This window comes from Diadema antillarum, unplaced genomic scaffold (genome assembly GCF_040938485.1).
Source record: "Diadema antillarum isolate AM-2024a unplaced genomic scaffold, OU_Dant_1.0 seq00000619_RagTag, whole genome shotgun sequence".
Taxonomy (NCBI): Eukaryota; Metazoa; Echinodermata; class Echinoidea; order Diadematoida; family Diadematidae; genus Diadema; species Diadema antillarum.
The window spans coordinates 586,873-602,348 of record NW_027271542.1 but is presented as its reverse complement, the minus strand read 5'-3'; the positions used below and the strand labels follow the sequence as shown (position 1 = coordinate 602,348).

Genomic DNA, 15,476 nt, shown 5'->3' with positions numbered 1-15,476 from the left:
ACAGCTGCTATATGTATAATCAACGCAAATTGTCTTACCACTGACAGGTAGTGTGAAACCACCATCCTTGACGTCATCAATAATATTGAAGACTACAAAATGTTTGTTCAACTGTAATAAAAGAAGCGGCGTCAATGGTAATTCCGGTTGGTCGTACAATAACAAACATTGACTCTATTCTAGTGTTTCACACAACGCAATCCACTTCAGGCACAAACAAATCACCCGTTTTTAGAGTGGACGAGTCCGAGAGAACTTATTTCGCGCTTGCGCACTAGCCACGGAGTCACGCTTCGCCACCAATGACAGACGATCAGAGCTCGCACATATCGTACCGTGCACGAAGTGCGAAGAAAAAAAGCCTTCTTTCTTTCTTACTTGTCTCTCTCCCTCTCTATCTCACCCAGGTTTTAAGGTCATCTAACGTTGCGTCTTTCTTAGAGCTGACGATTAGAGGTTGGACCACAAGCGAATAAGCACAGAAATAAATTTCTGTATCTGTAGGACCTCCGTTGATGGACGGCCGTCAAATTTAACGTAACCTAGCTCCCGAGACAGTAGGCGTGTGAAGAAAGGTAGAAAGCCAGGGACTCCTGCGTTTGGTGCGTTGTCACATTTTGCCGGGCTGCAAGGACGGACGTGCTATCTCCAACGCTTCGCGGCTGCCGACGTTGACGCTTCCCTAAATCTGATGCCATTACCCGCGCTCGTCCACCTTCGTTTGCAACTGTCCTACTTCAGCTGAAACTCTTTCTGTCTTCTCCTTGTATATCGCTGTCGAGGAAAGCTACAATTCTAGAAATTAGCAGGGTCAGAAACAGGAGCGTTCGGATTCCATCCCCTCCTCTTTGAGCTGCAATCTATTCATTCTTACGGATAATAGCTGAAAAAAAATTCCTGGATTGCTTGCCGATCAGAAGTCATCATGCAGATCATTCTGTTTCTTTCCGTTTTGCTTGCAGTCGTCTCAGGAGTCATGAGCAAGTAAGACTTTGAAAACCTGTCATTTGAACTTTGTAACATCTCTGTATCAATGTGTAAAGAAACTTTGTGTGTGTCTGTGTGTTTGTGTGTGTGTGTGTGGGGGGGGGGGGGAGGGTGGTTCTCTAGACGTTATGAAGGAATGACATTTTTGTCGACTTGACAATAGTCAGGACATGCGATATATATAACACAAGGAGATGACAATATTTTCCATCGTCATTTTTCTAAATAAATGAATATGCCTAGCCATCAAAATGTAACCAACTGAGCGAGGAAATTTGCTAGTGCTGATTGGAAACACCAACATAATGAACACTTTTACCTCCGTTTCGATTAAACGCAGTTAGATGCCATGCATGATTTCGTTGAAGACATGAAATGCCGACGTGAACTCTAACTTTCAGCGCTCCCTCTCTCTCCGTTTTTCCATAATTATATCTACATATACATCATACATGGAAAACTGCGCGTCTCTTTTCTTACAATTGCATTTGTTTCCTCCGCAGTCGTTGAGCACATAGCATATTTGCACAGCTTTGTAATGAAGGCAGTATCATCCATTATCCTCCCCAGTAAGACGGGGTGGTACAGACAGTAGATTTTTTTTTTTCATTCTCATTTTTTGATCGTAGGCGATTGGTGTGTAATTTGCCTCAAGCCTCGTACCATCCCTCGCAATGACATTCTAATCTATGTTTGTTAGTGTGCAAAAGAAACTAGAAATTGTTCAAAATAAAACATCAAACAGGAAAGCGATGTCAAAAATTCGATAAAAAAGAGAAGTAACATATCACAGAGAGCAGCAGAGGTAGGATCATCCTATAGTTCAAAAAGGCACTTGGTTATGAGGTCACTGTATGTAGAAAGTACTGTTAGGGCTGTACTGTGTAGGTAGGCTCAAGTATAGATCCAAAAACTTAAAACACGTAAAAAGAAAACAAGAGAAAACAAGAGCTCTGCTTTTGTTTTGATTTCATATACAAATATCAGCCTGGTGACTTAACTAGACACAATCTTTTGCTTGTGTGTCGAATCAAGAAATACATTGTATACTGTATTTATAGTCACTATCCAAAACAGACTTGACTACTCAACGTCTCTTTTTTTCTGATTTACTTGCATTTTTCAATAATCTGTTCCTATGTCACTGCTTTATTACGTATTCAAAGCGTCTGACCACAGTGAACTTTTCGTCATTGATTGAATGGCGCGCACACCAAAGAATGTAAAATACTGCTCTTATATGTCTCGTGAATGAGCAATCGTCATTTTGTGGCCAGCAAAAACCCCCCCAAATACCCAAACAGACAAACAAAAACGAACTCCAACGAGACGTTCTGACACGAGATGTGGAGTCATGTCATATCATGTATAAACACATCTCACCATCTCTCGCTTTTAAAAAAAAGATCGGCCTCCTACTCCCACGAGGGATGTAGCTAATCGAAACGAGATATTACTCTATCCCCTTTTCCGACTTTTGTCGATCATTTCCGGAGATGATTTTTTTTTTTTTTTTGCGAAATAGGGGCCGTGTTAGAGGTCAGGGAAGGACGGAATGGGGATAGTTGATACCTAGGCTAGATGGAGCGTGAAAAAACGGAGGAAAGGTGTGGGGAAAGGGAGAACAAGAGGGGGGGGGGGAATGTAGTGATGATACTGATGATGATGATGATGGTGATGATGATGATGATGATGATGATGATGATGACGATGACGATGGTAGTGTGGAGGTATGACGTACGGTGGTATCAGCTGATGATGGTATCCAGCCGGTTTTCAGACATCACTTGTTGGCTCTGCGTCTAGACGATAAACTGTCCTTTGTCTACATCAAGGAGGCATCAACTACTTAGCTACATCAACGGATGAATGATAATATACGGACCCTCTTCCCCCATCCCCCCCCCCAAAAAAAAAAGGAGGGAGGCAGTGTCAGTGTGGGGAGATTAGATACCAAGTTCTGATTCATTCAATTTTTTGTCTTTTTGGTTGAATATTTTGTCATTTATGTTGTCAGTCTCGCGTCAGCAGCGTGTGTAAAATGCGTCAGAGTTACAGTGTGTAAGTGCGTTGGCATACGTTTCGACGACAGGTAATCTTGTTGTAAAGGGGAAAGTGGTGAAAAACAACAACAACAACGACTACTTCTAAAATGCTTTACAAAAAAGGACCTGGTAATCTCACTTTCTATGACCTCACAATCTCTCATGGACTTGACTGACTTGTTTAATGTGACAAGGATAATGATAGAAATGGATTTTTCTCTAAGAGGACGACGCTGTACAAGAACAAAGAAAAAAAAAAACACAGCCATTTGACATAGCGTGCCAAGCCGTACGGAAGTCGCCGGATTGTCCTGTGTACATTTGCTTTCTACGCAGTCTAGTAGGACAATGTTGCTCGCTAAAGGAACATACGTAGTTTCCATGTGCACGTTTATGACATGTAATATTTCCACAGTCATATTTGTCTGTCTGTTTCTCTCCGACTGGGATGGTGGGGGTGGATTTCTTGTCATCTCTCAAAGCCCCAGATTTCCATGCGAGAAGCCGCGCCCTGTCCGCTCGGGTCAACGTCAGGTTCCCGCTCAGCATGCCTCATCAGTCGTTCCCCCACTCGGGCCTTAAAGGGGCGAGTTAGCTTAACTCTGTCACAAATATTAGGCTGGTATACCTTCAAAAGTCAATGGCACTTTCTTGTATCGTGTTAGATAATTCCAAGACTGATGACCGTATATAGTCAGCGTCTTGTTTGCATGAGTGCAAAGACGCTAAGTACGGCAGAAACTTTGCATGTAGATCCTAAAAAGCGACAAATTAACTCGAACTCTTGTGCGTGCGCAAAACCAACAAAATTTTGACATCATAGTACTGATAGGGTTAAAAAAGATACATCTTTTCTCAGCATTTAAAGCACCTCACCTGTCACATGCGGTAAAAAAGAAAACAAAATAAAATCACCACTGTCGAATTTCGACTCGAACTGCATCCGATTTGATCCGCGAGAAATGCAAACTTCCTCCTCTGATCAATATAACTATATAGGGACATGATTAAGTACGTTGATTTAATGTTAACTGTTTGTTGTATTGCTAATAAACTCAAGCTCGCCAAAACCACAATTACCAGTGTGCTTTATGGATGATTATTTAATGGAGTTCATTATTCACGATTAGCTTTACAAAGAGACACGGATATTTTCCCTAGTGAATATTTAAGTTATAATGGTATTATGCACTTCACTGTTCACGGAGGATTGATCTTTAAAACGATAAATTGGATGGAATGTGTTTCTTTGAAATATTTTCGATACTTTCATGTGACTGAACTCTGACAAAATCTGTACAATTATCTGATGCAGAAACAAATGCTCTAGTGCTCATGTCCCTTGAGTTTTCAACGCAGTTGGCACCCAATGTAGGTAATTCACGGAAGCTGGATATACCTTCATTATTACCACAAGAGCTTGCATCGCATCTGCTACTCAGGCAGAGCGCTCAAACAATGGGTGTTTGTAATGAACCTGTTTCCCTCGCTTTATGAGTCAAAGCGAAAATTAGCCCACTTCCAGGGAAGCAGCCAGTTGCTCCACAGTTACCCACAACCAGGGGAAAAAAACTTGGTTCATTTGATAGACGAGAGCAGCGAAATGACAAACTGTCAATATTCCATTATTAACGTCTGGATACCCAACCCCATTTCAGTCCCAATGATTAATAGGGAAACGAAGCAAATCCAATGAATCAGACATTATATCTCTGTGGCATACTGCGGGAATGTGTTTGCGATATGCCGTCATTGCTGTGCGAATCTATTACCAAGAACAAAGCATAGAGCCAGTTGTAGCTCCATGATCAAAGTCATGAAAGCAATGATTGTACAATTGAAGCGAGTAATCTGACACACGAATATGATTGAAAGGTAACAGTTTGTCTTTTTTCGCAGAGTCGTTCAACAAAACAGTTGTCAAATTAAAGTGAATAAAGTGAAACGGTATAGAAAAGCACTACGTTACATAAATTGCGGGTGTTAGATATAATTATGCACACACAGTGGTGCAGGAATAAAACGCTACAAGGAAAATACTGGTATGAGATGTGGTTCTTGTTTTCTGTGTAGCTGGCTGAGTTGTCTGTAATACGTATATGGAAAATGGAGCAAGCATTTTTATTTTTTTTTTTTTTTTTTGGGGGGGGGGACATGAAAAATTGCTATACAGCAAGACAATTACATGATTATCAGCAAGGGACGTATTGGAACATGATTTCCTGTATAGAGATTTTGTTCCACTTAAAATAAAAAAGAAGGATAAAAAAAAGAACTCTTTTGCCGATATTGGACCTTACTTTTCAAAACCCGCACCTGACCCATAGCGCCAGTTTGATAGAAGTTTGATAGCACAATCAAAAATTATACTATACAATACTTAAATTTGTAAGGTTATCGGCTTGAACTTCACAGTAAAAGTGGTAAGAAGACGTAAATCGCTTAAATAAAATAGCGACATGGTTTACGAGTAATCGATCTTCATGGTGAAAATACGATCACTGTGACAAACGAGTCTTTCTTTCGCACCATATCTGCGATCGAGGTAAATGTCGTATGATGTAGGAGAGGAGAAGCTTGGAAACGGATCACGTTCTTAAAGGCTTGTCGTATCAGGCATCGGCCATCTTTCCGCTCTTGTTTCCAATGTTGAGTGCTAAGAAAGGTCCCGTCTTGAAACATTTCCCACCACAGAAGCTTGCTCCACCGTCCGTTCATGTCACCATGGATTTGAGATTCACCGTGAGAAATGAACAGAGGAAAGAGCTTTGTAAGTGACTGATGACGGTAGACTAATTTGAGTGTCAGCCACGGGCATTTCACTCATGAAGGATGTGACTCGATGCAGCGAATTAACGCGGGCAAACCGGTCCCTACCTTGACATATCAGACGAAGATACCGATTCCGATGTGACAAAAACATATCTATCGTGCCGTGGAGGAAAAGAAAACACTTCTAAAAAGGTCTTTGGTTTGATGAATTCTTGAGCATAACCGGCAGGGTGAGAGGAAAGTAGATGGGCGTCTTTTCGTTTTGTTTTAAATGCATACAACAGATCGAACCAACTTGATACACCAGTAGATCTTACATTAAGTAGTACCAAACTGACACCCTCGATCTTCGTCTGAGCGGGAATCCTAAAGGAATGTTTTTGACGTTGCATCGAAAGGACTGACTAAATTATGTATGAAAGCAATGGTAAGATAATTAAAAAAAAAATCTACTTGGGATATGTGCAAAATGTGTTATCGATATGAAGGTAGCGAGAGACAAAACTAATACCAACAGAAGACAATGTACAAGGAAACATGTCAATGAAATCATGCCACTTGTATCCAAGACTAGACAGAAATATAATATGACATCCGGATAAAAGGCATAAGAATAATGACAAGGGGAAATGACATGTCATGTCAGAAAGCTCATGTTTACATTATTATACATCGAATGTAGAAACCGGAAAGGCAAGGAGGCTCTGCTTTGACACGCATGTTTTACACTGTGGCTTGTTGGAGTCTATAGCGATTAGACAAACCTGAAGCGGTTACCAAGGTTACCATGAAGATGAGGGGGTGGAAGTCATCACACTGACGTCGGAGAACAAAATATAGATAGGTCAAAAGATTTGAATTTGTAGGAAGATAAAAGATATGTTTGAGAGATGAGCGTGTGATAACACAAGCAAGGACAGCAAAGATAGATCATTAGGGACCAGTATAGCTTAAAAAAAAAACTTCCAGTCAATTTTTTCCTTTTAAAAGCCTTTCTTCACTGACTTTCCCTGTGTGCTTATAGCTGTTAAATATGTGTAAGTGTATGTGTATTACGCTAAAAAGGACCTCGGGACAACTTAATGAAAGTGCAAAGCTTTGGGTACTCCACCCCGAGCATTTAGCCCCAGCCTCCGTCCATCACTTAGCGAGTAGAGCAGGAAGTCAACGCGTCCTACAAAACGTTCTTGACATTCTCTCACCGGGCGGCAAGATAGAAGCTCGAAAGCGAGATGACCCAGCCAATAGGGGACGGTATATAAACACACTTTTTGTACCCATCGCATGGTAGGCGATTGAAATGAAAATGGGCAAGTGAAGTCTTGTAAGCACTCGGGGCATATTTCTGTCACGTAGACTTCATTATAAACATTGAAATCCCTCATAAGTAGCTATGATGACCTTGTCAATCAAGCTCAGTACCACTGTCAAAATAATGACCAGGTCCGACTCTCAGTGCCGACTTTAAAAGAGATGTGGGAATCTTTTGTCTATTTACGGTTTTACTATACATCCATTTTCCAAGGTGATGTATGATGCTGGAGTCTGGAGTATGATTTTAGGTAGGCATACTTTGTTGTTGTTGTTTACAGGCGCGATGTTATTGTTTCCTTTATATTTGCGAGGACATTCATTTTAACTTCGTAAATAAGAAGCTCCTAACTAAAGAGTCTATTGAATTTGATGCTTTGTTGGGTTTTAAGATGAAAGTAAGCAGATGGGTGAGGGGCACTGTTTTTCATCAATGCGTATATAGCCACGAGTGGTATAGTGTATGACGTGGGCGTAGAAGATCAAAAAATTGATAGTTTTACAGTATGTTGCTATCGGCTGCACTTTAACTCGTCAGCCACTGTATCACCCTTAATAAATCATCACCATAGCTGTTATACGTCATATTTCTAATGAACATCATCATCCTATCCCAGGCCGTCAAACTTACTTCAATCCGTACACCACTCACTCTCCTCCGTTGCCTAGGATACGCATCAAAAGTCAATTTCACGATATGACATCAATGATCGTGTTTACTCATAATAACGTCCTTGGTTATACTATATCATAGCCGTACACGATATCATCATCATCATCGTCATTATTTTCAATCTGGACATCAATAAAGTCCCTTGTTATAATACATCATAGCCATATATGTTATCATCATTTTCAATCTGGGCCTCAACAATATTAAAGTCCCCACATTATTACTGTTGAGCAGTGAGATATCAACAAAGTCTTGGACCATACGACTCAATCATGTCTATTGTGATCAAATTGTTTTTTCCTGGAACTTCAATAAGCCATATCACATAGTCTCAAGGTCTGCATGATGCGAGGGTATAATTGTGTGCATATTTGTCTTTAAATCTAATTTATTTTTGAGCATGCAGTGTTGAAGGGAAAGCTTGGAGGTCGATGTAAATGAAACTTCTCCAAACTTAAAACTCACCCTATGGCGGGGCAAGAATAGAGCAACAGGCATGAGAGTCATAAAAGGTAAAACATATGATATGCGTCAACTGAGGTTGAACCACAAAGGCGTTACCACGATCCAATTTATCAATCTCTATTTCTCAACCTTGCAGCGGACCCCACAAGAACCGTGCGATGACCTCTGGTTTACTCACTGTTATCGTCAACTCATCTTACTTTGAGGCTGAGAGTATGAAATAATTTATTATAATATTTCAATATCTCTGCAGGCATAACTTCTTTCGAGTGCGTAATTTCTCCTTCCATTTTAAAGACTTCATCCAAGCTCGTGATTCTTCTACTTCTAAGAAATAACTTTGTTTGCTGCTGTGATTCTTTGCTTAGACATATAATATTACTTTCATTTTTATCTATCCACGAATGATAGTGTCAGATAACTCAAGCACTGTGAAACCAAGGCTATCATAACCATCTTCTCGATAAGATGTAATGATTACTGCATTACTGTAATAACTTCTCTCTCTCTCCACGAGATGAATCGGTGACAGCGAATGCTAGAGAAGATGATGGGTTCGTACTTGACGTATAAACAACCACATATCTGTCTGAATCTACTCTATAAAGTCCAATTCCACTCCTTCTATTTCCCATCATCAAATATATTGTTTATCCTATGCCATTGTTAAATGACGTCATGTATGTTAAATGTCATCTTTATGACTGTTGTTACGATATGATAATGGACAAAACTAGCTCATTGCACACATAGCACAAAAATATTGCGATCATCCGGTATTGAAATTGAAGTCACCAATGACACCGATCTACTCTAGATTTTTATGCTGATAAGAAGTTAGTGATTGTTTGGCCACAATTGCTATCAGAGATACATTCCGGATCGATAAAAAGGATGCCATTCTGAAGCCTGTTGCGCACTATTCAATGAATTAGCCAATGTTTTCAACCACTAGTAGTTTGGGAAAAGTTTTCTCGAAGTGTTGTGAAGTTCCTTTTCGTCGTTGACTTCATGAATAGAAAAGTGGTGGGGATAAGTTACTAGTAATAGTTTTCTACCAGCTTCAAGTAGGACAGAGCAAATACGATTTTGCCGAACAAATTTACAATTTCATTTCCTCTGAATCGACGTAGTCCCACGCCATTTAATCTTATGTTTGTGTGGATCAATGAAGGATAATAACTTATAACCTCCGCCAAGTATGGTAACACTTGAGTCTCTCGGGGTTGTTGAAGGTACCTGCTACATGCTCGTCCTAGACCGCAATCTTGCTGTGTTTGCTCAGAGTCAGGCGAGGTTCACTCGACGATCTTAGCAAGGTGTCTCCCCCATCGCTAATCCGTGACTCATGTCATCTAGAGATCAACATCTTAGCCGTTCTGGTCTGACATACAGACATTCATTTCCCAAATAATCCACATTATAATGCAGAAATGAAACCTCACTCTTAAAGATGCACCCGGGAGATGCACCTAGTTAGTTTACTAACGGATGCAGCCACCAGTTCGTGAATAAGAGGTTAGAACGCCATTTCGTCTTGGACCGGATGTTTTCTGCTCATACGGATTAGTCCTGTTCTCAAGGGTATACAGACGTCTGGAAGCAATACTACACTGGTCCACCTGGGAGATTCGTTCTGTCTTCAGGTGGTAAAATCAATACCTTGTAGATGATTCTTGACACGTCAGACTAGATTCTTGGTGGATAAAACGTCTGATGCACCTATGTCTTGAATTCCAACCTCAAGCCATTACTCCGAGCTCAAGTTCACATCCAAAATACGTTCATGTCGCAACAAGATCGAAAAAGTCTCCACCTTCAGGATATATTGCAATGTGCAATCTTCCTCGATTAATTCATGTCTTGCGAAGAATGCATCAAAAACGTGAACAAGTAGATACATTTCTAGGCAGGACAAATGCAGGCAATTGTTCTATATGCGTGAATAGTGATGGAAGTTGTAAGCAAGGTGAATGCAACAGAAGAGCACGCTTTCAGATCACGCAACCAGCCACGCAATCTTTATTGATGATGGCTGAATACGAAGAAAAAAGCTCTGTATAGAGTTGCGGAGGACACAAATTAATTCTCAAAGAAATCGTCTTTTCGCAGCTCAAAATTAATAGTAAGAATCAGGTGAAAGGCACTCGCTCTCGAATACTCACGAAAGGCAAAGTGTTGGATGGAGTGTCAGGGAGAAAGGCAATAATGAGCTAAAAGGCTGAAGGGTTCTCCTCCTTGCTATAGGCTCTTATTTATCGTTATTATAAATTGAGTATGAAGCAGCTAAAATCTCCACCAGAAGTGAAAAACGCTTCATGTGACATCGCCAGTCGAAGGAGTCTATTAAGTCATAAAAGTATGTTCATCCCCCACTCTTATCTGTGCACGCCATAATGGGTGGCAACCTGTAACCCACTTCGTCTGCAAAGCAGAAGTCCAGAAATAATCAAGGGACATATGGAGAGCACCTGGAATAATTTTGTGTTTCCTTCGCCACTTTGCCAACAAAACAGTGGAGCAAAATGTCGGCATAAACCTCTGCCCACGACACCCTTTATCTGTTGTTTCCGTATGGCAAATTTTAGCAGACGCGTCTGTACAACAACCAACAGTATAGTTCAAGGCTCCCAAACAACGTTCCTGCTGGCAAGATGAACTTTATATTAGTAAAACGCCCTTTGTCAACTTGTAGAAACGTAACGTGTACCACGGAGTCTTCACTCGACTTTGAAACGTGAAATTTGACTTTTGAAGTCGCCAATCTGACCTTGTCAAATGAATATATTGAGAGCGCTGTTCAAAATATTTCTTTAGCTCCAATCCAAGAATCTTTTACATATCATCTTAAAAGTAAACCAGGTAATAAATATCTTATGTTCGACACAGCTTTCCTTTTCGAGTTAGATCGCAGGGATTTTATTTCAACTAGAGAGATTTTCATTATAAATGTTTTGTGCGAAAAGGGGTTCCTTCCTTCTCCACATGATATTTACGATCAAGTTCTTTCCGATCTGAAGCTTCACTGGAACTTCGATTCACATTTTGTTACATATCTATTACAGAGTTGTAGAAAGTGGGCCTACAGCGTTTCGCGTTGAGAAAGTGCAAACATGCCCTACAGAGGCAGGGCACACAGAAGCAGTAGATTTGTTTGATCCATTATTATGTGTATACAGGAGCTCCAGGAAGTGCCATATCAAACCATGAAAACTTTGTGTCTGGCATGCAGTAATCGCCGTCGTGTCGAAGGAAGAAGGAATTCCCGGTCGCCGGCGCTTCGAGGATAAGGATGCCTGCTACTGAACTTGAGCTCGCTGCACGGGTTCTTCCGGAACCCCAGAAACCACATTTGGCGTCTGACCTGTCTCTAATCCCATGTATGCCTTTCCGGATTAGCCTCCTCGAAAATGGGATCGATACCCGGATCGGTGACCCCAGAGACTTGTCTACAACCACTGAGAGCGGACTAACATATTACAGCTCGGTCCTTTGGCTCGACCTTTGTCTCTCGCCGTTCGGGCCCGTCAAGCTCGAGCTCGAATTGTTTTCAATCATTTTCGGGATTTATGTTAGAAGGTTAGAAGTTCAAATCAATGCCTTTTAAAGGTGTTTTTTTTTAACTACTGGGATTTTCACATTATGAAGTAATTATAATTTATGTGTTTTAGATTTGAGTGGAGGCAGAATGTCTGAACAAACCCAGACCGGAACCAGACAACCGTATAGATTTCCTTGAGATTTTTTGTTCCATTGTCAATTGGAAATTGTTATTTTAGATTTGGGGAACTGTGCTATACTAATCCATGGTTTGTTTATGAAGTGGCATAAATTAGATTACCGAGCCATATCTCGCTGAAAATATGTGCAGGTGAAATGCAGAGTTGATATCCTTTTCGCACCTCTTTCTACTGTTGTGGCATTGCCACTGACTTATATTTCCATTTTCTCTAGTGGACTGTCTTCCTTTCTCGCAGTTAAATTGATGGAAATTATCTGGAAATCGTTTTTGTCATTTGTTTGACCAGGGCGGTGCATGGAATACCCCTTTCACTTCCCTGGTTTGATCCTCTTGAAAAAGGGAGAAAACCAATCGATTATAGCACGACGTTTGGGTATACGGTTGCAATTGCAACAATGTTATGTATAGTTTACGCATCGTCCTCGAGAACGATAGATTAATTTCATTTTCAATTTATTTTGTTTTGCAGATAATTGTCGGGTCAAAACATTGCTCACTCGCTCTCCCTTCCCCCTCCCCCTTCTCTCTCTATCACAATTGCTCTCATAAAATGTTCACCAGTCCGACGAGTAGAGTTGATTATCGTTGGTCAAGACTAGAATGGTCACCCGTGGCACAGGATCAGACGATGTGCTAATTCAAGATTTCCTCACACCCGGAGGCCTGGGGAGCTCCTGCTTTCAATGCTTTTATGTCATTATGGTGACCATTGATCTTAGGAACTAATCCGACGATGACAGTTGCTTTTAAATAAGGAGTAAAGCAGAGTTTAGATCCTTCCCATGCATTCATAATCATTTTATCCAGTGGGTCATCCTACAATCTTTACACCACTGATGTACCATAGACTCTTCTGAAATTAGTCACGCGAGTGCTTTTTACCTTATCTAAACCGTGCAAAAAAATTGTCCGATATATAATCAGTCTTTCATTTGTATTCATCTGTTTTGGATGATGCTTATGCATAGTTACTTACATCTTAAGCAAAGTTATGATGAACATGCATTTGACACACTTCAGTTTCTTCGAGGACAGAGAGTTTCTCTTCATACTTGCTTTGTTACAATTCACATAGAAACCAGATGAATGGCGCCAAACGTATACAAAGACTGCATCCATGCACCAGTCTGTCTGCAACATGATGCTTGTTGTCAAGCAGACTTTCGAATACTTTGACTGTTTGGCTGTAACCCTTTTGGTCACTGCTGTGTTTTCCTGACACCCCTCACCTTAAGTCACATGAAACCTTTTAAGGGTGTACAAAAGCTGTGCATGATATAGGTACTCCAAGAGGCGGCCACCGTATTTAGTCTTACGTCCATCTCTGTACGGCAAGGTCATGTCAAGACCATGGCAATGGTCCTACTCCCCCTTATGCAGCCTGGCTAACTTTTTGACCAACCAACAACTTAGATAGCTGTATATGTCACTTTTTGTGTTCTGCTGAACACAACCTTGTGATAGTTTTAATGCAATATTAAGTGTATATTTAAGTAGGTTCTGTATGTAAATCATGTCCTCTTTCGGTAACAAATGATAGCTTAGTCACAATTATGGTTTGCATTTTAGTATAGTTTAATTTTTTCTTTTATTTCTTAATCATATAGGCATACCCCGCTTCCCTTATTTAGTACCATTAAATCAGCTGGTCTGAACTTCTATTCGTTCTCCGTTTCTCTTTCACAAACACTGATTATCTGGGGCTTACAGCCAAACAAGCTTGCTTTCATTTAGGTCCCATCATACTTCTCTTTGTACAATTATCATTACTAGATATTTTTACTTCTACCATTACAAGCTTGATTGCTAGCTCCTTTCCGATGAATCAAAAGTCATAAAGAATTTTTTCCAAAGTTCATTGAGATTCATTGTGTAACACGGATATTTTTGCAGACCGGATCATTATCTGGATATACAAAAGGCAGTGATGATTCTCATGCGTAAACTGCACCATCTCAATTTATTTTTCCTAGAAAGAATTATTACTTTTGCTTAAATGTATTATTTCCATAGACATCAAAAATTACCCGCGATTTTCCTAGATTTCAGTCCTGAGTTTCTTCGATCTGGAGGTCAAACCGGTCAATAATTGTGAGCAACTCTTCGAAATTGGCCATATATGCAACCTATTCTTCCTACCACGTCTGACCCTTTTTTTCTCCGCACGGCAATTTAGGACTCCTTCTGGTGATTCGCGCTTTGCCGCTAAATTGTGATAACCTCAGAAGCATGTCTGCTCATCCCTCGCTCCCCTTAAAATAGTGCTCCATATTGGTGACTGCGTAGCTGGCTTTGCTCGCTCCCCTGTACGTGGTGTGATAGAGTTCTGGCTATAATACCTCATTGAAAGGACTGAAACGCGTTTGTGCTTGGAATGACGCCACATCCAGGAGAGGGTGAGACAGACGTATGAGGTACAAACGAAAGGGGAATAAGTGAATGAAGGCCGTTTAGTAATCTACTTATATAACGGTTAAAGCGGCAATGCGTGTCATATGGATTTTAAAGATGCCTAAAGTGAATTATTGAGCGTAGTTCATAACTTGTCCAAACGATTGAGCAACTAGTGCTCGAAGCTACTTAAAATGCCGTAAGAACGTATTTTGCCCCTTCCTTTTGCTGATATGGATAGATTGAAAGAAATAAAAACAATCAAGTGTTGCATTGTTAGGTCTCTTTTTGTCGTGGCTTGTTTGAGAAAGATCGGTAAATTGATTTCTTGTCCCGTCTTGAGATGTGATAAAGAGGTCATCGGTTTATGGTCACGTGGTATATCTCAATAAAAATGTCTGCTGCCCTCACTCTCCTCCAACTGATCAAAAGTTAGAGAAAAGGCGGAGGCGGAAGGGAGGACGGATTCGGCATTCCTAAACACAACCCTCCCTCATTCCGGGCAAGAATTTATACAATAAAGAACTGTCACCAGTTCACTCGCCTTTAGACTTCCTACAGCACTGAGCATTGCTGAGTGACAGCAAACCTCCGAAATGTCTACAAAACATTGAACAATGTTTGTTACATACTAGTAACTAGGTCTGCCGTGAGACAAAACGCAGGAAACAGATGGGCATTCGAATAATTAAAATTTGTAGTTTCCGTCATCCATGCAAAATCATCCCAGTGTCTCCTTTAAGCCTACGATTTGAAGTATGGTGAGCACATGGCTCATATAGTTAGTAAGACTTGTGAGCTGGGCCAAAACAGGAAGGACTGCAGGAGATGTCTAATTAGCCAGCAAAGAAGAAAATAGACTGGAAAGGAACGAGAGGATCAGCGATAGAAAAAAAAAGAGGAAGGAAAGAAATGCTGGAAACAAACAGAACGTGAGTAAACAGGGTTTGCAGGGATGTAGATTTACAGTCAGCACGTCAGGTGTGTACGAGGCAGTATCAAAAGCGCGCGTGCAAGGCGTGATTACCAACAGGCTCTCAAGCACGACAATCTCTTATCGAGACAATACAGTCAACACCTCATAGAAGTT

General features: G+C 40.7%; 1 protein-coding gene across 1 annotated transcript in view; it reads left to right on the top strand.

Moving 5' to 3' along the window:
• The first annotated feature begins 397 nt into the window (after positions 1 to 397).
• LOC139736023 (uncharacterized) overlaps positions 398 to 15,476 on the top strand; it is a 144,765-nt gene continuing 129,686 nt past the window's right edge. The window contains exon 1 of the mRNA XM_071646770.1: positions 398 to 984. Within this exon, the coding sequence (XP_071502871.1) occupies positions 926 to 984 (59 nt within the window). The 5' untranslated portion in view covers positions 398 to 925. The remainder of the gene's footprint in view (positions 985 to 15,476) is intronic.